General features: G+C 43.1%; 1 protein-coding gene across 1 annotated transcript in view; it reads right to left on the minus strand.

Moving 5' to 3' along the window:
- Positions 1-4,627, minus strand: part of LOC115125508 (inactive phospholipase C-like protein 1) — a 198,009-nt gene extending 193,382 nt beyond the window's left edge. Inside the window, 1 exon segment of the mRNA XM_065013322.1 lies at positions 3,543-4,627. Within this exon segment, the coding sequence (XP_064869394.1) occupies positions 3,543-3,719 (177 nt within the window). The 5' untranslated portion in view covers positions 3,720-4,627.
- Between the last annotated feature and the right edge of the window lie 18,590 nt (positions 4,628-23,217).

The raw sequence follows: 23,217 nt of genomic DNA on the forward strand, positions 1-23,217 counted from the left end.
TGTGCAATCCTGGGTAACTTTTAAAAATCTTTGTACTGTGTGTATATCAACAGTCAAAACTGTTCGCTGCTCTGGCCCCCCAATGGTGGAACAAACTCCCTCACGACGCCAGGACAGCGGAGTCAATCACCACCTTCCGGAAACACCTGAAACCCCACCTCTTTCAGGAATACCTAGGATAGGATAAAGTAATCCTTCTCACCCCCCTTAAAAGATTTAGATGCACTATTGTAAAGTGGCTGTTCCACTGGATGTCTTAAGGTGAACGCACCAATTTGTAAGTCGCTCTGGATAAGAGCGTCTGCTAAATGACTTAAATGTAAATGTTAAATGTATATACGTAAATATTTTAGTTTTTTTTACTGACAAATAAAACCATCTATTACAAAACACACAAAAAATCCAATGACATTCGGAGATTGTCAAGCCAGGCCTTCAATACTGGGTAAACCCACAAGGTAAGGAGGGATGTATTTTCTGTTTGTCCAGATTGACATAATATGATTTCATAAGTGTCAAAGGCTTTTATTGACAATTACATGAAGTTGATGCAAAGAGTCAATATTTGCAGTGTTGACCATTCTTTTTCACAACCTCTGCAATCCGCCCTGGCATGCTGTCAATTAACTTCTGGGCCACATCCTGACTGATGGCAACCCATTCTTGCATAATCAATTGTTGGAGTTTGTCAGAATTTGTGGGTTTTTGTTTGTCCACCCGCCTCTTGAGGATTGACCACAAGTTCTCAATAGGATTAAGGTCTGGGGAGTTTCCTGGCCATGGACCCAAAATATCAATGTTTTGTTCCCCCCAGCCAATTAGTTATCACTTTTGCCTTATGGCAAGGTTCTCCATCATGCTGGAAAAGACATTGGTCGTCAACAAACTGTTCCTGGATGGTTGGGAGAAGTTGCTCTCGGAGGATGTGTTGGTACCATTCTTTATTCATGGCTGTGTTCTTAGGCAAAATGATGAGTGAGCCCACTCCCTTGGCTGAGAAGCAACCCCACACATGAATGGTCTCAGGATGCTTTACTGTTGGCATGACACAGGACTGATGGTAGCGCTCACCTTGTCTTCTCCGGACAAGCTTTTTTCCAGATGCCCCAAACAATCGTAAAGGGGATTCATCAGAGAAAATGACTCCAGTCCTCAGCAGTCCAATCCCTGTACCTTTTGCAGAATATCAGCCTGTCCCTGATGTTTTTCCTGGAGAGAAGCGGCTTCTTTGCTGCCCTTCTTGACACCAAGCCATCCTCCAAAAGTCTTCGCCTCACTGTGCGTGCAGATGCACTCACACCTGCCTGCTGCCATTCCTGAGCAAGCTCTGTACTGGTGGTGCCCCGATCCCGCAGCTGAATCAACTTTAGGAGACAGTCCTGGCGCTTGCTGGACTTTCTTGGGCGCTCTGAAGCCTTCTTCAGAGCGCCTTCTTATCCTTGAACTTCTTGATGATCCGATAAATGGTTGATTTAGGTGTAATCTTACTGGCAGAAATACCCTTGTCTGTGAAGCCCTTTTTGTGCAAAGCAATGATGACGGCACGTGATTCCAAGCACCACCCTCCTATTGAAGCTTCCAGTCTGTTATTCAAACTCAAACAGCATGACAGAGTGATCTCCAGCCTTGTCCTTGTCAACACTCACACCTGTGTTAACGAGAGAATCACTGACATGATGTCAGCTGGTCCTTTTGTGGCAGGGCTAAAATGCAGTGGAAATGTTTTGGGGGGATTCAGTTCATTTGCATGGCAAAGAGGAACTTTGCAATTCATCTGATCACTCTTCATAACATTCTGGAGTATATGCAAATTGCCATCATACAAACTGAGGCAGCAGACTTTGTGTTACTATGTGTCATTCTCAAAACTTTTGGCCACAACTGTAGTGTAAAGAAACATTTGAAACAAATTGTTATTTGTGGTCGTAAACATTATTTTGAGTTAATTCTATGTGCAATTTATTTTACAAGGAGAGGGTCATGTGAAAATATTTGAAATGTTGGGGAGGGGGGTGCATGTTTTGGGGGTGACACCTTGAGTAACCTGGTTTCCCTAAACAACCAAGTCCAGTTCATTAGCCAGGTTCCTATCAGAATTCCCCATCCTTCCTTCCCTCCCTCCCACCCTCCCTCCCTCTGTTCCCTTCCCTCCCCGCCTGTCACTGACATCCCTCTCATCCTCTCCTCTCTCCATCTGTCCATCACTCGTGACACTTCCTGTCAATAGGACAGAGAGAGGTCTCTGTTGGCACAATCAACACATCAGTGCCTCTCAGCTGGGAGGTACACACACACAGACAAACTGGAGTATGGAGCCTCCCTATAAGGAAGACACACTAACATAACATACATTTAAAAATGTAGCAAGGTTACTCCACTATAATTCCAGTGTGCGTAATGGCACGGATTAGGCACAGGTTTGCCATGTGAATACGAATGTGTGATGCGCTGTGTGGACCTGAACTGAGATTACCAGGCACATGGCATGGAATGTGCGGTGTTGTTTGGAGTAGGTGTTGTTCAGAGTAGGTGTTGTTTGGAGTAGGTGTTGTTCAGAGTAGGTGTTGTTTGGAGTAGGTGTTGTTCAGAGTAGGTGTTGTTTGGAGTAGGTGTTGTTCGGAGTAGGTGTTGTTCAGAGTAGGTGTTGTTTGGAGTAGGTGTTGTTTGGAGTAGGTGTTGTTCAGAGTAGGTGTTGTTCAGAGTAGGTGTTGTTCAGAGTAGGTGTTGTTCGGATTAGGTGTTGTTTGGAGTAGGTGTTGTTCAGAGTAGGTGTGGGCGGCGTCACAGATTGAATGAACAATGTGTAGCCTATATTCTTTGGAGCATAGTAGGAAATATTTTGTGCATAAACACAGTTAAAATCACAACGATACCATATGGTAGTAGTAGTAGTTATTTTGAGTGCGTACTGAGTGAGTAAATAATGCTGTGCATGACTGAAGTGAGTGACACCTGCTGTTGCCTACATTGTATATCCAAAGAGACCAATAGACCTTGGCTACGTAATTTCAGTTTCACAACACTATTATAGCCCATCGCACCCTGCACGTTTCTCTCCTTGAAAAATAGATCACTTTCTTATAAGTCCTCAACAACAATTGTCATCCAGTGTGAGGTACTACGTCTGAGAACCAAATTGAGACCACCTCTGAAGAGTAGCATACATGGCATTTGTCTGATGCTTGTTCGCACGCTAATGTAATCACAACCCTCTGTAGCTTATCCTACTTCTATTAAATATTGACAGTCCTTTATCCGGCGGCTCCATGTCGAGTGTCTGTTGCAGAGATATTAGAAGTAGATGAATAGACATTATGAATATTGCAATGGGAGACTCCAGTGCGTCTATTAGGCCTAGCCTATGGGTTTTCAATATACAGCCTGGGTATTTGGTTTCCTTTGGGTGAACTATGGTAAACTATTGGCTAAGGGAAAGGCAGGCGCTTGTGTTTGACAGGTCTGTTAACCGAAATCGGTCAGATAGATGTGCCAGTGTCATTACATGTAGCCTCAACAATCACCTCAATGAACTAATCTCTTACCTTGATGATGCTGCTCCTGCGGGGGGCCGCCCTCACTGCCTCCAGGGCGATGGTATCGTTGTCCTGGCCGGGGAGGATGACTCCGCTCCGCCTCCCCGTCCCGGACGCTCTCGGCGGGATGATCTCAGGAGCTCCATCATCGCACAGACCGTCCCCATAATGCTCTTGCTCCGACATCTTCTCAACAGAAGCCCAAGTTCAAGTTTCAGGTTAGGAAATCACAAAATGTTACGTATTGCCTCGGAGTAAGTCTGCGTTGGTCGTTGTTTTTTTATGGGTGCCATTTATTTACAGAAGTGCCCGGGTATTGAGGGGTCTGCTGCGCCTTTCCAAAAACATTAAATCACGGAACCGGACTCCAGCTCTTCTGGCCTCGGGCGATTCCTTTAGTCCGTTAGAGCGTCCCCGGTCCGGCATTCGGTAGGTGAATTACTTAAATGTCCTTAATTATGCCGAAAGTCCATCACATCCAGTCTCATGTTCGCTCTCCAGTGTCCACAAAGTCGACCTGACTTGTATATCCTACTATCTGGTATAGAATCAAAGGATTGGGTGGGGAACACCCACTATAGACAATCGGAAATGTGCCCTGTTGGGAAATCAAAACACCACTGACACGCGCAGACTTAAATGTAAATTGGTTTTGATAATGGGTTTACCCAAAATACTATGCATTCCTGAGGGACGTGTTTTTCGCGCAACAAGTCCGATCAGTTTCACAGATTGGCAGCAGCAGCCCTACCTCTCAATGAAAGAAAGCGCTGTCCTGGATGCTTCCAACAAAGCTTTTTCACACACAATGATAGGTGAACATTGGGAAGAGGAAACTTCGCAATAAAAATCGTTAAAAACAACTAACCTATTTAGGTGTAGGTTACCTAAAGTAGCTTACTCAGTCTGCCTTACCATCACCGACACAGTTACCAAAGTGCACGGCAGTAAACTTTACGCTGTGATATTTGGTGTTCTGTTAGGGAGAACAATACTTATTTTTTTACATAGTTCCGTACATTGACTGAGATCTCAAAGTACCCCAAAACTGCTAATCGCTTATAGTCAGTCTGCAACAGCCGATGTTGACGAGAATGAGGAACACAACTGACAGTTACAACGCCTCTACTCCTCCCCACCTCTCTGCCCCTGCCCTCCCTCCTATCCTAGAAATCATGATTGACGCGTCATGCGACCAATACACACAGGTATTTGGCACTCGTAGCGAAAAAGGGCACGCAGTTAACGTACCCAAACTCGTGGATGGGTGGAGTCAGAATTCGCGGGCTCTGGAATGCCTCACGTGTTGGAAACGTTCCAGATGTTCTTGTGGCGAGGAGAGGGTTTGGAACAGCAGAACACAGGAACAGCAAGGAGGGTCTCACTCGAGCAGGATTCCTCAACTGGCGGCCTGCAGGCTGAATTTGGCCCACGGGTGATTCTATGTATTTATTGTTGGACACAAATGACTGTAAAACACCCGCAAATCAGCTCCAAGTGATTTTCGTTTTGGAAATCTTTTCAAAGTATTCCCACATATAATAGAGATATAGGCATATACAAATTTAACCCATAAGAGACTAAGCCCTGTCTAAGCGGGGGTCTACTAAGCTACACTACATGACCAAAAGTATGTGGACGCCTGCTCGTTGAACATCACACACCAAAATCAGGGACATTAATATGGAGTTGGTCTCCCCTTTGCTGCTATAACAGCCTCCACTCTTCTGGGAAGACTTTCCACTAGATGTTGGAACATTGCTGCGGGGACTTGCTTCCATTCAGCCACAAAAGCATTAGTGAGGTCGGGCAATGATTTTGGGCGATTAGGCCTGGCTCGCAGTCGGTGTTTTCATTTTAAAGGTGTTTGATGGAGTTGAGGTCAGGGCTCTGTGTAGGCCAGTCAAGTTCTTCCACAACGATCTCAACAAACCATTTCTGAATGGACCTCGCTTTGTGCACGGGGGCATTGTCATGATGAAACAGGAAGGGGCTTACCCAAACTGTTGCCACAAAGTTGGAAGCACAGAATTGTCTAGAATGTCATTGTATGCTGTAGAGTTAAGATTTCCCTTCACTGGAACTAAGGCCTAAACCATAGCCTGAACCATGAAAAACAGCCCCAGACCATTATTCCTCCTCCCCCAAACCTTACAGTCGGCACTATGCATTGGGGCATCCGTTCTGCTGGCATCCTCCAAACCCAGATTCGTCTGTCGGGCTGCCAGATGGTGAAGCATGACTCATCACTCCAGAGAACGCTTTTCCACTGCTCCAGAGTCCAATGGTGGCAAACTTAACACCACTCCAGCAGACGCTTGGCATTGCACATGGTGATCTTAGGCTTGTGTGGGGCTGCTCGGCCATGGAAACCCGTTTCATGAAGCTCCCGACGAACAGTTATTGTGCTGATGTTGCTTCCAGAGGCAGTTTGGAACTCGGTAGTGAATGTTACAACCGAGGACAGACGCTTTAGCAATTGGCGGTCCCGTTCTGTGTGGCCTACCACTTCGTGTCTGAGCGAGCTGTTGTTGCTCCTAGACATTTGGTTTTATACAGTATCAGTTAAAAGTTTGGACACACCTACTCATTCATAGGTTTTTCTTTATTTGTTATATTTTCTACATTGTAGAATAATAGTGAAGACATCAAAACTATGAAATAACATATATGGAATCATGTAGTAACCAAAAAAGTGTTAAACAAATCTAAATATATTTGATATTTTAGATTCTTCAAATAGCCACCCTTTGCCTTACATTTACATTTACATTACATTTAAGTCATTTAGCAGACGCTCTTATCCAGAGCGACTTACAAATTGGTGCATTCACCTTATGACCTCCAGTGGAACAGTAGTGCATCTAAATCTTTTCAGGGGGAGGGGGGGTGAGAGGGATTACTTTATCCTATCCTAGGTATTCCTTAAAGAGGTGGGGTTTCAGGTGTCTCCGGAAGGTGGTGATTGACTCCGCTGTCCTGGCGTCGTGAGGGAGTTTGTTCCACCATTGGGGGCCAGAGCAGCGAACAGTTTTGACTGGGCTGAGCGGGAACTGTACTTCCTCAGTGGTAGGGAGGCGAGCAGGCCAGAGGTGGATGAACGCAGTGCCCTTGTTTGGGTGTAGGGCCTGATCAGAGCCTGGAGGTACTGAGGTGCCGTTCCCTCACAGCTCCGTAGGCAAGCACCATGGTCTTGTAGCGGATGCGAGCTTCAACTGGAAGCCAGTGGAGGGAGCGGAGGAGCGGGGTGACGTGAGAGAACTTGGGAAGGTTGAACACCAGACGGGCTGCGGCGTTCTGGATGAGTTGTAGGGGTTTAATGGCACAGGCAGGGAGCCCAGCCAACAGCGAGTTGCAGTAATCCAGACGGGAGATGACAAGTGCCTGGATTAGGACCTGCGCCGCTTCCTGTGTGAGGCAGGGTCGTACTCTGCGGATGTTGTAGAGCATGAACCTACAGGAACGGGCCACCGCCTTGATGTTAGTTGAGAACGACAGGGTGTTGTCCAGGATCACGCCAAGGTTCTTAGCGCTCTGGGAGGAGGACACAATGGAGTTGTCAACCGTGATGGCGAGATCATGGAACGGGCAGTCCTTCCCGGGAGGAAGAGCAGCTCCGTCTTGCCGAGGTTCAGCTTGAGGTGGTGATCCGTCATCCACACGGATATGTCTGCCAGACATGCAGAGATGCGATTCGCCACCTGGTCATCAGAAGGGGGAAAGGAGAAGATTAATTGTGTGTCGTCTGCATAGCAATGATAGGAGAGACCATGTGAGGTTATGACAGAGCCAAGTGACTTGGTGTATAGCGAGAATAGGAGAGGGCCTAGAACAGAGCCCTGGGGGACACCAGTGGTGAGAGCACGTGGTGTGGAGACGGATTCTCGCCACGCCACCTGGTAGGAGCGACCTGTCAGGTAGGACGCAATCCAAGCGTGGGCCGCGCCGGAGATGCCCAACTCGGAGAGGGTGGAGAGGAGGATCTGATGGTTCACAGTATCGAAGGCAGCCGATAGGTCTAGAAGGATGAGAGCAGAGGAGAGAGAGTTAGCTTTAGCAGTGCGGAGCGCCTCCGTGATACAGAGAAGAGCAGTCTCAGTTGAATGACTAGTCTTGAAACCTGACTGATTTGGATCAAGAAGGTCATTCTGAGAGAGATAGCGGGAGAGCTGGCCTTGATGACAGCTTTGCACACTCTTGGCATTCTGTCTTCCCTGTAACGCACAGCGTTGAGATTGCCTGCAATGACAACAAGCTCAGTCCGATGATGCTGTGACACACTGCCCCAGACCATGACGGACCCTCTACCTCCAAATCGATCCCGCTCCAGAGTACAGGCCTCTGTGTAATGCGAATTCCTTCGACGATAAACGCGAATCCAACCATCACCCCTGATGAGACAAAACCGCGACTTGTCAGTGAAGAGCACTTTTTGCCAGTCCTGTCTGGTCCAGCGACGGTGGATTTGTGCCCATAGGCAACATTGTTGCCGGTGATGTCTGGGGAAGACCTGCCTTACAACTAGCCTACAAGCCCTCAGTCCAGCCTCTCTCAGCCTACTGCAGGCAGTCTGAGCACTGATGGAGGGATTGTGCATTCCTGGTGTAACTCAGGCAGTTGTTGTTTCCATCCTGTACCTGTCCTGCAGGTGTGATGTTCGGATGTACAGATCCTGTGCAGGTGTTGTTACATGTGGTCTGCCACTGTGAGGATGATCAGCTGTCCGTCCTGTCTCCCTGTAGCGCTGTCTTAGGCGTCTCACAGTACGGACATTGCAATATATTGCCCTGGCCACATTTGCAGTCCTCATGCCTCCTTGCAGCATGCCTAAGGCACGTTCACACAGATAAGCAGGGACCCTGGGCATCTTTCTTTTGCTGTTTGTCAGAGTCAGTAAAATGGCCTCTTTAGTGTCCTAAGTTTTCATAACTGTGACCTTAATTGCCTACAGTCTGTAAGCTGTTAGTGTCTTAACGACCGTTCCACAGGTGCATGTTCATGAATTGTTTTTGGTTCATTGAACAAGCATGGGAAACAGTGTTAAAAACCCTTTACAATGAAGATCTGTCTAGTTATTTTAGATTTTTCCAAATTATATTTGAAAGACAGGGTGCTGAAAAAGGGACTATTCTTTTTTTGCCTAGTTTATATGTATCTATTTTTACGTGTATTTAACCCCTTATTTTTGGCACTAAACAGTCTCCATATATACTTCCATACATTTTTTCAACTGGTACCGGGGACCTTCAGATGAGTCTTGTGAGGTCTGTGGGCATCCTAGAGCAAACAGACAATTTCGTGAGTCTCACCTTTGCACCAAGGGGTCATATTAGTTGGCAGATTGGCTGTACCAAATTCAGACTAGTCCCTAGACGCTAGTGGGGATCGTGGAGCAAAATGGAGAACACCATCGTGTTTGTGAGAGTCTCATTGTTCAATAGAGGGGTCATAATAGTTCGGCCACTACAGACAATTTTGTATGAAGACTGATTTTCGGGCTGTCTCAGTCTGACAAACATCGCTTTAGCTCTGTCAACTTTCACCGCAGATGCGGAAGGTTTGAGATGCATCCAATGCAAAAAAAAACAGATATCTCGATCTTAAACTGACAGATTTTTGTGGGGATTTTTTTATTATGCTAATTAGATTTCCTCAGTGGCACGGACACCGACCTTAAGGGGTGACCTAATGTTTCCAATTGTTATGCTTTAGTCCATTGTTATTTCTGTTTGTGCTTCTAGCTGTCAATTTGCAGTCTACAAATTAGGCTACTTGTAATTATGTTCCGGCTCCCTGACCATCCATCTGCTCAAGAAAAAAAATCATCCCGCGGCTGAATCTAATTGACGATCCCTGCACTAAATGGACACATCAAACTTTCTAGCATCCTGGCAATCTTGGAACAGATGACCTCAAGGTGCAGCAACAGAATAAAGTGACAGTTTGGCGCAGGGAAACCAGTTTAGTTCCCTTTGGTATGAAGTGCATTGCCAGGACCAGTGCATTTAGATGTTTAGCTTGTTAGAAGTACTGTTATGATAGCGAATGACAATCATCCCCTGAAAATTGGCAGGCTGTGTAGACCTATTGTTGAAATGATGCCAGTTATTAATGATAACAGCAAGTGTGTAAAAGCAATCCAAGAGCATTTTAAAGTTTGATTGGCAATCTCTAATTTAGTGGAGCCTTATCACTGTAATTAAAAAGATGTATCCTATATCCTTCCTCTAAGCCTCTCAAACTCAACTCTGTACCTCAAAGCCAGTTCCACTGTGTTTCTTTCATTGTTGCCCTCTAATCTGGAACTGATTTACACCTGGGACACCAGGTGGGTGCAATTAATTATCAGGTAGAACAGAAAACCAGCAGCCTCTGGACCTCGTAGAGTAAAAGTTAAATAACCCTGCTCTTAACTATGCAATTAGTAATGTAATTAAAACATTGTTAATTGTGTTTCATGTCATTTTTCTCCAAAATTATTAAGAGGGTTTGCTTATCGTCCACCAGCCAGCCGCTCACTTATGGCCAAGGGGGATAGTATGTTCCTATCTGACACAATGCTCAATTATGGGCCTCTTGCTTCCCTCTACAGTTTATACAATGCACTGCAAAAACAAATCCAATGAATTCATTGTATAGGCCTATAGGCTACAGTCATTTAGGATATGTCTATTCTTTGTATTTTAAATGGAGAGCAATAATTGAACTGAGCATCATAGATTAAAGAAATAGGCTACAGACCTACGCCTATTGGTCTCTCATTGACACCCATGTGCCAAATTAGTCTTGAAAAATAGTGTCATAGCCGCGGGAAGTAGGGGTGCTGAGGGTGCTGCAGCACCCCCTGATAAATGATTTGTATTTGTTTAGTTTTTTTCACAAAAGTTGTGCACTGGGCCTTTACTACTCATATATGAGTGGAAGGGCTGTCCTTGTGAAAAAAAAGTCTGTAGCGGTCTAAGGCACAGTCCCATCTCTCTCTAGCGACTCCTTGTGGCAGGCCGGACGCATGCACGCTGACTTCGATCGCGAGTTGTACGGTGTTTCCTCCGACAGATTGGTGCTGCTGGCTTCTGGGTTAAGCGAGCAGTGTGTCAAGAAGCAGTGTTTCGGAGGACGCACGGCTCTCGACCTTAGCCTCTCCCGAGTCTGTACGGGAGTTGCAACGATGGGACAAGACTATAACTACCAATTCGATATCATGAAAATGGGGAAAACAGTTTAAAAAAATAACAATACATCTTGGTCGCCCGAGAGTCGTCCTGTTCTTTCAACCAATCGATTGGTCGAAAAGTTGAAACGTATTTTTCCATATATAGACAGACACACCCTATGTGTTTGAATAAAATAAAATACATATGCACTGAGCTTGTCTGATGCTTTAAGCACACTGTTTGATTAAATAATTAAGACACACAAATGACTTAAGAAAGAGCCTGATGGTCAGGCTGTGTTAAAAAAACGACAGTGAGTGCTTATGTGACTGGTGCACATTGTCTCGCTCTCGGCCTAGGCACCACAGCACAGTAAATGTTTATTGTGCTGTCTGTGCTGAAGCTGCAACATAATTCAAGTCATTTTGCCGCTACTTGTTTCTGACTGAAAAGTTCTGTTACTGAAATCTGTAGTTTGTTTAGGCAAAACATTCCCTATTCCCTCAACATGAAAAATGTAAGCATCACATGCATGTGACCAATAGGGCCTATAGCCTATCATAAATCACATCAATAAATTGGTTATAACAAACTCCAAACACAGTAACACATGACTGAAAAATGCATGCAGAGGACGTGAAAATAAACTCGAAACGGGCAAATGTTTACTGTTTTCTCAGGAGGGAACAGGGAAGTCAAATCTGTGGAAGACTTCGCTTTGAAAACTACTGGAGATGTAGAAAAAGGAGGGTATAGGAGCAAGCGTTGCGTGAGTATTACAGTGCATTCGGAAAGTATTCAGACCCCTTGACTTTTTCCACATTTTGTTACGTTACAGCCTTACTCTGAAATGTATTCAATCATTTTTCCCCTCATCAATTTACACACAGTGACATTTTTGCAAATGTATAACACTCAAACACTCAGTCATCAGCACTATCTGCGCTGCCTCTATTCAAATGACTCTCTCCTAACACACACGCCATACGCTGCTACTACTATTTATTTATTTTTATCCTGCTGCTCAGCCACTTTACCCCTGATTGTATGCATATTATCAGGAATCAAGGTAAGACCCAAGTGCAGACTGTGTGGAGTAACAATGTTTATTGTAACCACAGGGGTAGGCAAACGACAGGTAAAGGCAGGCAGGGGTCGATAATCCAGAGCAGAGGCCAAGGTACAGGACGGCAGACAGGCTCAGGGTTAGGGACAGGCAGTGGTCAGGCGGGCGGGTACAGGGTCAGGACAGGAAAAGGTCAAAAACCAGGAGGACGTGAAAAAGAGAGACTAAGGACAAACAGGAGCTGAGACAAAACGCTGGTAGGCTTGAACAAACAAGACGAACTGGCAACAGACAGACAGAAAACACAGGTATAAATACACAGGGGATAATGGGGAAGATGGGCGACACCTGGAAGGGGGTGGAGACAAGCACAAGGACAGGTAAAACAGACCAGGGTGTGACACATAACTACCTCATCTATCACTGATATTGTTTTTAATATTATTCTTGTACATACTATATATTATTTTATTTATATTGACACTATCTATTTCTGATATTGCTACTATGCAAGTAACCATTTTGGCCATTTTTCTACTATCCAAGTAACCGTTTACACCTTCTGTAGAGATCCAGCCACTTGGCAATATGTGGCTGGGGGTTATAACATTTCTTTCACATGACCCATCAATTTAGACAAGTGTGTCTGGATAAGCGTAATTTAATATTATAAAATATTTTTATCTGGACACTTTCTGTTTACCTGGAAATGTTCCCTTTTGTAGGCTACTACTTTGACCACTTTTAGTCTTAATCTTTACTACACTATTCACTGTTTAGCACATGACCTCACATGTGAATCCTTAAAGAGATGGGTGGGGCTGGCTTAAGAGGATGTGAACAATGCTGAATGGGTGTAGATAAAGGAGAGCTCTCCAGTAGGTACCAAAATATTCAAAGGCCATTTTCTCAAAAGTGAGTTTACAAGTTTATCAACTTTCAAAGCAGAATTACTTTCCCATTGTTCCTCAAATGCAGTATATGATATACCATTGTGTAGCTCTGAATCTCTCTACATTATTCCAATGTAAAAAACACAATTGCTAATTTTGCTATATAAGACCGATTTAAGCCAGTCGGTCACATATATTAAAAACAGCTGTGACGATCGTCTTTGGAATGAGGTGAGGACCAAAGCGCAGCGTGGTAAACTAAACAGTTCTGAAAGGTGACATACACATAACAGAAAATAATCACCCACAACTCAAAGGTGAAACCAGGCTACCTTAGTATGGTTCTCAATCAGGGACAACGATTGACAGCTGCCTCTGATTGAGAACCATACCAGGCCAAACACAGAAATCCCAAATCATAGAAAAAAGAACATAGACAACCCACCCAACTCATGCCCTGAGCATACTAAAACAAAGACATAACAAAGGGAGCTAAGGTCAGAACGTGACAACAGCTGAATCTGTGAAATTGTTTCATCCCATATGTTGCTGTTGCATGAGGCTTGGTGCTCACGGAATCAGTAGGACATTAAACAAAAACTCAAACAGGCAACAGAAGCATTCGCTACATTGTTCTCAATCCCAATATGCTGGTTAATTTTGCTATTGTGCACATAGCAACATAGGGAAAGGTGCCAATTCTACGGCGCACTGAAGATTATGTTTCAGAAACGAGGACAGTGACCGTATCCAACATGGGAGAAAGCGCATTTGTTATAAAATAATATTAGATATATTAGTGTTGCACCATTATTTGTACCTAATATAATCATATAAATTACATTTTCTTAGAGTGATGGACTGTGCCATCCCCTTGGCCTACGCAATGGATTAGTCCACTGAGACAGGCGGGATTCAGACAGGTGTGTCTTATGCACCATGAAAAAAACATAAATAAATTGCGACTGCTCGACTAAAAAAATCCCGGTCGACCAACAGCCTATCGACCAAACAATCGACCAGTCGATTAAATAGGAGAGCTGGAGTAGTCTTTGTGTCTCGGAACATTTGGTTGTCAATTTACAGAAGGCCCGCATCCTGGAGTCGCCTCTTCACTGTTGACGTTGAGACTGGTGTTTTGAGGGTACTATTTAATGAAGCTGCCAGTTGAGTACTTGTGAGGCGTCTGTTTCTCAAACTAAACACTCTAATGTACTTGTCCTCTTGCTCAGTGGTGCACTGGGGCTCCCACTCCTCTTTCTATTCTGGTTTGTGCTGTTATTTTCTAGACTGATGAGTTTCAGAAGAAAGTTCTTTGTTTCTGGCCATTTTGAGCCTGTAATCGAACCCACAAATGCTGATGCTCCAGAAACTTAACGAGTCTAAAGGCCAGTTTTATTGCTTCTTTAACCAGGACAACAGTTTCCAGCTGTGCTAACATAATTGCAAAAGGGTTTTCTAATGACCAATTACCCTTTTAAAATTATAAACTTGGATTAGCTAACACAACGTGCCATTGGAACACAGGAGTGATGGTTGCTGATAATGGGCCTCTACGCCTAATTAGATATTCCATACAAATCTGCCATTTCTAGCTACAATAGTCATTTACAACATTAACCATGTCTACACTGTATTTCTGATCAATTTCATGTTATTTTAATGGACAGAAAATGTGCTTTTCTTTCAAAAACAAGGACATTTTCTAAGTGACCCCAAACCTTTGAATGGTAGTGTAAATGTCTGGAACATTTCAATTTTGGAGAGTCTTATAAAATGGGTTAAAGTCATGTATAGTAACTCTAGGTGTAAAATAGTAAATAGTGGCTACTTCTCAGAAAGTTTTAAACTGTCAAGAGGAGTAAAACAAGGTTGTCCACTATCGACATATCAATTTATTATGGCCATCGAAATGTTAGACATTTACATTTACATTTAAGTCATTTAGCAGACGCTCTTATCCAGAGCGACTTACAAGCTATTAAAACCTGTTGCTTCTACCCTCTACTTTTTTGAACATTCTGTTAAAAATCACGCAACATTTCAGCGCCCTGCTACTCATGCCAGGAATATAGTATATGCATTTGCTTAGTCTGTGTGGATAGAAAACACTCAGACGTTTATAAAACTGGTTAAATCACTGCTGTGGCTTTACCAGAACGGCATTTACATCGAAAAGCACAGGAAAAACTGATCACTGAAAATGGGAAAATATATCCATGCACTACTTGAACCCATTGATAAAGGTGAACCACAATTAATTGACTGAGGTTGCAGTACCTACAGCTTCCACACGGTGTCTAGAGTCTTGTCATTTCCCTTCGAGTTTTTCTTGGTCAAACACATGCAGGGCACCGTATTTCTTCAGGTCTAGGACCGGATATTTTCGTTGAGTTTCTAGCCGGACATTTTTCCAGACGGACAGCTAATGATCTTTACATCGCCTCCTGATGAATTTTATCGCTTATTAACGTTTACTAATACCTAAAGTTGCATTACAAACGTATTTCGAAGTGTTTTGTGAAAGTTTATCGTCGACTTTTTGAATTTTAAAAAATGACGTTACGTTTTGAAAACGCTGTTTTTTTCGTTTATCACACAGTCTACATATAACGATATCTTGGCTTTATATGGACCGATTTAATCGAAATAAAGACCCAATAGTGTTTATGGGACATCTAGGAGTGCCAACAAAGAAGATGGTGAAAGGTAAGGACTGTTTTCTATTTTATTGTGCAGTTTGTGTAACGCCGAAATGCTAATTATTTTGTTTACGTCCCCTGCGTGGCTTTTGTGTTGTAGTGTATTGGTGCATGCTATCAGATAATAGCTTCTCATGCTTTCGCCGAAAAGCATTTTAAAAATCTGACTTGTTGCCTGGATTCACAACGAGTGTAGCTTTAATTCGATACCCTGCATGTGTATTTTAATGAACGTTTGAGTTTTAACTAATACTATTAGCATTTAGCGTAGCGCATTTGCATTTCCAGAGCTCTAGTTGGGACGCAAGCGTCTCAGGTAGAAGCAAGAGGTTAAAATCAGATGCAAAAATTATATCATGGGGTTAGAAATCCAGGGCTTAAAAACCAAGGTGCATTGTACACTGACTTTTCATGTTTTCTTTTAAATCCACAGCCTCTAACCTCTCTGCATTACAACCAAATTACGATAAGTGTACTATATTAAGTATTGGATCACTAAAAAGTAAAACTTTTACATTACTGTGTAGTTTACCAATAAAATGGTCTGATGGTGATGTGGACATACTCAGTATACATACTGTACATATCCAGAAAAAATTGAATGATCTCAAACCAATACATTTGAATAGAAAGTTAGCAAAAATAGATACGATCTTGCTACCGTGGAAAGGAAAATACCTCTATTTGGGGAAGAATCACCCTGATTAACTCTTTAGTCATATCCCAGTTTACCTATTTACTTATGCTCTTGCCTACACCTAGCAACCTGTCTTTTAAATTATATGAGAAAAACATATTCCATTTTATTTGGAACGGCAAGCCAGACAAAATGAAACGGGCCTATTTATATAATGAATATAAATTCGGAGGGCAGAAATTCTTAAATATGAAGGCATTAGACATTTCACTAAAGGCTTCAGTCATATAAAAGTTATACTTAAATCCGAACTGGTTCTCTATTAAATTAGTAATAATGTCTCACCCAATGTTCAAGAAAGCCCTTTTGCCCTTTATTCAGATTACAACCTCACACTTTCAGTTATTTGAAAAGGAAATCATTTCCCAAATATCGCTACTTTAAAACAAGCCATAGAAAGTTGGTTGCAATTTCAATTTAATCCACCAGAAAAAAAAACAGAACAAATAAGACAACAAATATTTTGGTTAAACTCAAAAATACTAATAGATAAAACAAACTTTTGATACTTTTGGAAAAAAACGGTAGAATCTTTCTAAATTATATCATAAATATGACTGGTGGAGTTACAGTATGTCACACATGCAGCTAACAAAAACATATGTAAATGTCTGCTCTACCCAAAATTACAACCAACTAATTGCAGCATTACCGCAAAAATGGAAGAGGAAAGTGGAATCAGGAAAGAGTAGGAAACTGCATTAACAACCATAATTGGTTAAAGAAAATTGTGATGAATAAAAAAGTATACCCGTTTCATTTAAGGACCAAAAAATGTACAGCTATGCCATATAGATTGCAAAATAGTTGGGAAGAGATTTTCAACCTACCGATTCCATGGAACGTGGTTTATGAACTGATACGCATAATGACGCCTGATTCAAAACGTACAATTTTTCAATTTAAATTATAATACAAAATTCTTGCACCCAATAGAATGTTATATATGTGGGAGATACAACCTTCCCAGCTCTCCAGATTTTCTACATTGTGGAATAATAGTGAAGACATCAAAACTATGAAATAACAGATATTGAATCATGTAGTAACAAAAAAAGTGTTAAACAAATCAAAATATACTTCATATTTGAGATTCTTCAAAGTAACCACCCTTTGCCTTGATGACAGCTTTGCAGATACTTGGTATTATCTCAACCAGCTTCATGAGGTAGTCACCTGGAATGCATTTCAAATAACAGGTGTGCCTTGTTAAAAGTGTATTACTTCATCATTACTTTAAGACATGAAGGTCAGTCAATCCGGTAAAACTTCAAGCACTTCAAGCGCCAACTGTCTCTCATGAGGACCGCCACAGGACAGGATGACGCAGGGTTACCTGCAGAGGATCAGTTCGTTAGAGTTAACTGCACCTCAGATTGCATCCCAAATAAATACTTCAGAGTTCAAGTAACAGACACATCTCAAAATCAGCAGTTCAGAGGAGACTTCTTGAATCAGGCCTTCGTGATTGAATTGCTGCAAAGAGACCACTACTAAAGGACACCAATAATAATAAGAGACTTGATTGGTCCAAGAAACACGAGCAATGGACATTAAACCAGTGGAACTCTATCCTTTAGTCTGATGAGTCCAAAATTGAGATTTTTGGTTCCAACCGCCATGAGACGCAGAGTAGGTGAATGGATGATCTCCGCATGTGTGGTTCCCACCATGAAGCATGGAGGAGGGGTGATGGTGTAGGGGTGCTTTGCTGGTGACACTGTCTGTGATTTATTTAGAATTCAAGGCACACTTAACCAGCATGGCTACCACAGCATTCTGCAGCAATACACCATCCCATTTGGTTTGCGCTTAGTGGGACTCTCATTTGTTTTTCAACAAGACATTGACCCAACACACCTCCAGGCTGTGTAAGGGCTATTTGACCAAGAAGGAGAGAGATGGAGTGCTGCATCAGATGACCTGGCCTCCACAATCACCCGACCACAAACCAATTGAGATGGTTTGGGATGAGTTGGACTGCAGAGTGAAGGAAAAGCAGGCAACAAGTGCTCAGCATATGTAGGAACTCCTTCAAGACTGTCAGAAAAGCATTCCAGGGGAAGTTGGTTGAGAGAATGCCAAGATATATATATATACTGGATAAATAGAGGTGAAATGTATTTATATATATATATATATATATATATATATATATATATATATATATAAATAAATAAATATATATATATATATATATAAATACATTTCACCTCTATTTATCCAGTTAGGCCAGTTGAGAACAAATTCTCATTTACAACTGCGACCTGGCCAAGATAAAGCAAAACAGTGCAACACAAACAACAACAAACGTACAGTCAATAACACAATAGAAAAAAGTCAATATACAGTGTGTGCAAATGGCGTGAGGAGGTAAGGCAATAAATAGGCCATAGTAGCCAAATAATTACAATTTAGCAAATTAACACTGGAGTGATAGATGTGCAGATGATGATGATGTTCAAAAAGAGAAAAAAAGTGAATTAAAACTATATGGAGATGAGGTAAGTAGATTGGATGGGCTATTCACAGATGGGCTGTGTACAGCTGCAGCGATCTGTAAGCTGCTCAGATAACTGATGTTTAAAGTTAGTGAGGGAGATATAAGTCTCCAACTTCAGCAATTTGTGCAATTCGTTCCAGTCATTTTAAAACAATGTGTGTTCGTTTAAAAGCTCACATTCTTTATTGAAGGTGTTTGCAACAACCCTGCACTCGAGGAGCAGTGCGCCAGGTGAGATGTGGCACGTAGATGCACTATGAAACGTAAATAGGCCGTGCGGGTAATTAGGGTGCAAGTCCTACAGTACCCCTCACAGCTTGCTAATGATATCCACGTCTCATAGACGGACTGTTACCGTCACAAAAATGATGTGTATGTTTCACTGAGGCAGAAGTCTGTGTGTTGTTGTGATTCTGGATGGTCAAATTGCTAGCAGCAATGACAAGAAGTGTCACGCCCTGAGCCTTTTTTATTCTCTATTTGGTTAGGTCAGGGTGTGACTTGGATGGGCAAATCTATGTGTTCTATTTCTTTGTTGGCCGGGTATGGTTCCCAATCAGAGGCAGCTGTCTATCGTTGTCTCTGATTAGGGATCATACTTAGGCAGCCCTTTTTCCTACCTTCAGTTGTGGGATCTTGCTTTTGTACTTGCTTTTTTTCTTGCTTTTACTGTGTAGTCTGCAGAACGTTATGTTAGTTTATCTTTTGTTGTTTTTTGGTGTTCATCTAAATAAAGAAAGAAAGATGTATGCTTACCACGCAGCACATTGGTCTCATTCTAACGACGGACGTAACAGAAGATCCCACCACAAACGGACCAAGCGGCGTGGTCAGGAGGAGAGGACACAACGGAATCCCGAGAGGCAGCCCAAAAAATAATAATTGGGGGGAGCAGGTGACGTGGGCGTCGGTGCTGAGGGGTGAGACCGAGGAGGAATTCTTGGACCGTTTGAGCGAGGAGTGGTTGGCAGTGGAGAGGGGCGAAAGAGTTTGGAGGGGTTGGAGTCTGGAGCAAGACAGTCGCTTTGAGGAGCGTGTGACCCTTCAGGCACCATGCTTTGCGTTTACACGTACCGTGTCTCCGGTACGCATCCACAGCGCGGTGGGCTCTGTGCCAGCTCTCCACATTTGCCGTGCAAGAGTGGGAATTCAACCAGGACGGACTGTGCCGGCTCAGCGCTCCTGGTCTCCGGTGTGTCTCTTCGGTCCCGGATATCCTGCGCCGGCTCTGCGCGCTGTCTCCAGTGCACCTTCACAGCCCAGTACGTCCTTTGCCAGCGCCACGCAGTTGCCGGGCTAGGGTGAGTATCCAGCCAGGACGGGTTGTGCCAGCTCTGCGCTCCAGACCTCCGGTGCGTCTCCACGGCCCAGTATATCCTGTGCCAGCTCTACGCACCAGGCCTCCAGTGCGTCTCTCCAGCCCTGTGCATCCTGTGCCAGCTCTACGTACCCGACCTCCTGTGATGATCCATGGCACGAAGGCTCCAGTGATGATCCATGGCCCGGAGCCTGCAGTGATGATCCATGGCACGAAGCCTGCAGTGATGATCCATGGCACGAAGCCTGCAGTGATGATCCATGGCACGAAGCCTGCAGTGATGATCCATGGCACGAAGCCTGCAGTGATGATCCATGGCACAAAGCCTGCAGTGATGATCCATGGCACGAAGCCTGCAGTGATGATCCATGGCACAAAGCCTGCAGTGATGATCCATGGCACGAAGCCTGCAGTGATGATCCATGGCACGAAGCCTGCAGTGATGATCCATGGCACAAAGCCTGCAGTGATGATCCATGGCACGAAGCCTGCAGCGACGATCCGCGTTCCGGAGTCTCCAGCGACTGTCTGGAGTCTGGAGTCCCCAGTCTGGAGCCTCTAAATACAGAAAGATGTACACTTACCATCCTGCACCTTGGTCTCATTCTAATGACGGACGTAACAAGAAGCTGGCATGTGGGGAATCGTAGGTGGCTCGTTTCAGCTAGTTTTATCATGTTCTTGATACCATGTCTTGTTTTAGCTATGCTAATATGGCTAAAATTCGCTAGCTAGCCAACAACTGTGAAGATGTATTTGATAGACAACAAGTGCTTATATGTATTTATCAACATGTATTTATGTTTTCAATAAATATTGGAGAAAAAATATAGTTTTCATGTTGTCAACAATCTAAGCCAACCTGTCTGTTTTACATCATAGCTGGGCATGTGTTAGTTTTGTTGGTAAACAACCAACCCATCTATAAACACGACAGGTGAACGAGATCATTCTTGGAAATAGACGTTCTTGTCATTTATTTGGTTTTGGATTCAAGTCCATCCATACATTGGAGGAAAAGGAAGTTCCAGTTTCCATAGATTTAATCATCTCTCTTTGCAGATCAAACGCATATAGGCCTAAAAAGGTATTGCACATAAAAATCACTTAAACGAATGTATATTCCTATATAATATGTTATCTTGATCCAGTTTATTTTACACTGTCTAGAATAACAGATATTACAGATCCAAAAGGCACCAATGACACCATGAAGGTAGAGAGAGAGATTTAGTTGCTTTAGAGGACACCAAGAGAGAAGGCCTAGACATAGTGAAGCTGGTGCCTTCATGTTATGTGGGGGTGCATTCTGTGCTCAGTGCTCTCTCTCGCTTTCTCTCTGTGTGTGTGTTTGTTTGGGTACCAGAAGTCCTCACAAGATTAGTAAACCAACTACAATTCAGGGAAGTGAGGACAATTTGCCGGTTCTCATTTGTAAAAAGGCTATTTTAGGGTTATGAGTTAGGGGTTTAGGTTAGGTTAAGTGTTGGGGTTAAGGTTAGGGAAAATAGGATTTTGAATGGGAATCAATTGTTGGTCCCCAAAAAGTCCTCACAAGTATAGTAAGACATAGTTGTGTGTGTGTGTCACATGCATGTGTGTATGTGCACAGATTGGGCCTGTGAATTGGTCTACTGACTCCCTCCTTGAAAAATAGTTGTTTGTGCACTTGCACACACACACACTAATATAAACACTGATCCTCTCACTTAAACAGAGACATGCAAACTCTACTACAGAGGCATAAACATATGTAGTTCACTACTTTTGACCAGGGCCCAGTTCTAATCAGATAATTCTGCTTTAGCCACATTTTAGGAGGATTAATTTCACATTGCCTCATTTTGCAGGACTGAGAATGTTCAACTTAGAGTTTTGGTAAAGATAACCAACAAAAATCCTCACTTCTGGGTGGCCAGTCCTCGTGTTTTCCATCACTATCACTGCTCTGACACATTCCTGAGTTCAATATCCTTGTGCCAATTCTAATGGCCTTGTACAAACATGTTAAACAAACAAATATCATAGTACAGTATATTTATAAATGTTGAACAAGACGTAAACAATTTTTGAGATTGAGGATGCTTTTTTGGCCATTTTCAGTATTACAACGCAAAGCCATAAGCTATAGTAACCACATGGAAGGAAAACAAATATTATTGTAGTTTGAGTATCTTTGATAGCTCCTCAGTGGCGCTTTGACAATGTGAGTAATCTGAGCTCGTGGTCTCACAATGACTCCCTGCTGAAATAAATGTTCAATCAAAAAAATACAGAATTCAAATGAAATTATGGACTGAAGACTGAGATGCCAAACCTATTGATAGACGGAGCCTACAGTTCAGGTTATTAATCACAAAGTCTCTATTTAGAATCCAAAAGAGCCGATGCTTGTTCAAAATGGGATACATCTTTCAATGTCAGGAGGACAGTGCACTCTTAGAAAAAAGGGTTTGAAAATGGTTCTTCCACTGTCCCCATAGGAGAACCCTTTTTGGTTCCTCTGTGGAAAGGGTTCTACATGGAACCAAAAGGGGTTCTTCAAAAGGTTCTTAAATGGGGATAGCCGAAGAACCCTTTTAGGTTCTAGATAGCACTTTTCTTCTAAGAGTGTATGATGTAAAAACAATTATTTTCACTGCTCTAAAAATGGACCTCTCCTTCTCCCCTACTGCATTCCTGTGTTATGTGTGTGTGTGTGCGCATGCTCGTATGTGCTCATGTACATGTGTGCGTGTGTGTGTGTGTGTGTGTGTGTGCGTGTGTGTGTGTGTGTGTGTGTGTGTGTGTGTGAGAGACAGGGACGGTGTTTGAGGGACTATGTGTATCTGTGTGTCTGGCTGTAGTGCAGGATCTTGGGGTGTTAGTTGTGTTCAGGCTTTACAGCAACACAGTACAGCAGGTGTTGAGATGTTTGAGGTCATTGGGTCTTCCTCCTACTCTGTTACTGTAATAGGCAGTAGAGGAAAGCAGCAGATGTGATCTCTCTCTCTCTCCTGGGGGATGACGACAACACGACCCTAGTAAACTCACAGCTGCTCTCCAAACCACTCACTATATTCTAATGTAGTCTGCACTGAGCACAGGTTTTCCATTCATTCTTAATACCAGATATACATTATTTCTTCCTTCTTATGTAACGGTAGCATCTGAAGCCCTAAAACTTAGACCTAATGTGGTCTGTATTCTGAAAGGTTAATCTTTTGTTCCTCAAGCTCTGCCATTTTTATTGATAGAAACACATGGAAGTTGAATTTGGAACATGGACATGTGATCGACTGCCTCTTCTGTTGAGTCCATTGCATTCATAACTACTTCTTCAAACTGGGAATAATACCATTTTAGACACTA

The sequence above is a fragment of the Oncorhynchus nerka genome, linkage group LG3, assembly GCF_034236695.1.
Source record: "Oncorhynchus nerka isolate Pitt River linkage group LG3, Oner_Uvic_2.0, whole genome shotgun sequence".
Classification (NCBI taxonomy): domain Eukaryota; kingdom Metazoa; phylum Chordata; class Actinopteri; order Salmoniformes; family Salmonidae; genus Oncorhynchus; species Oncorhynchus nerka.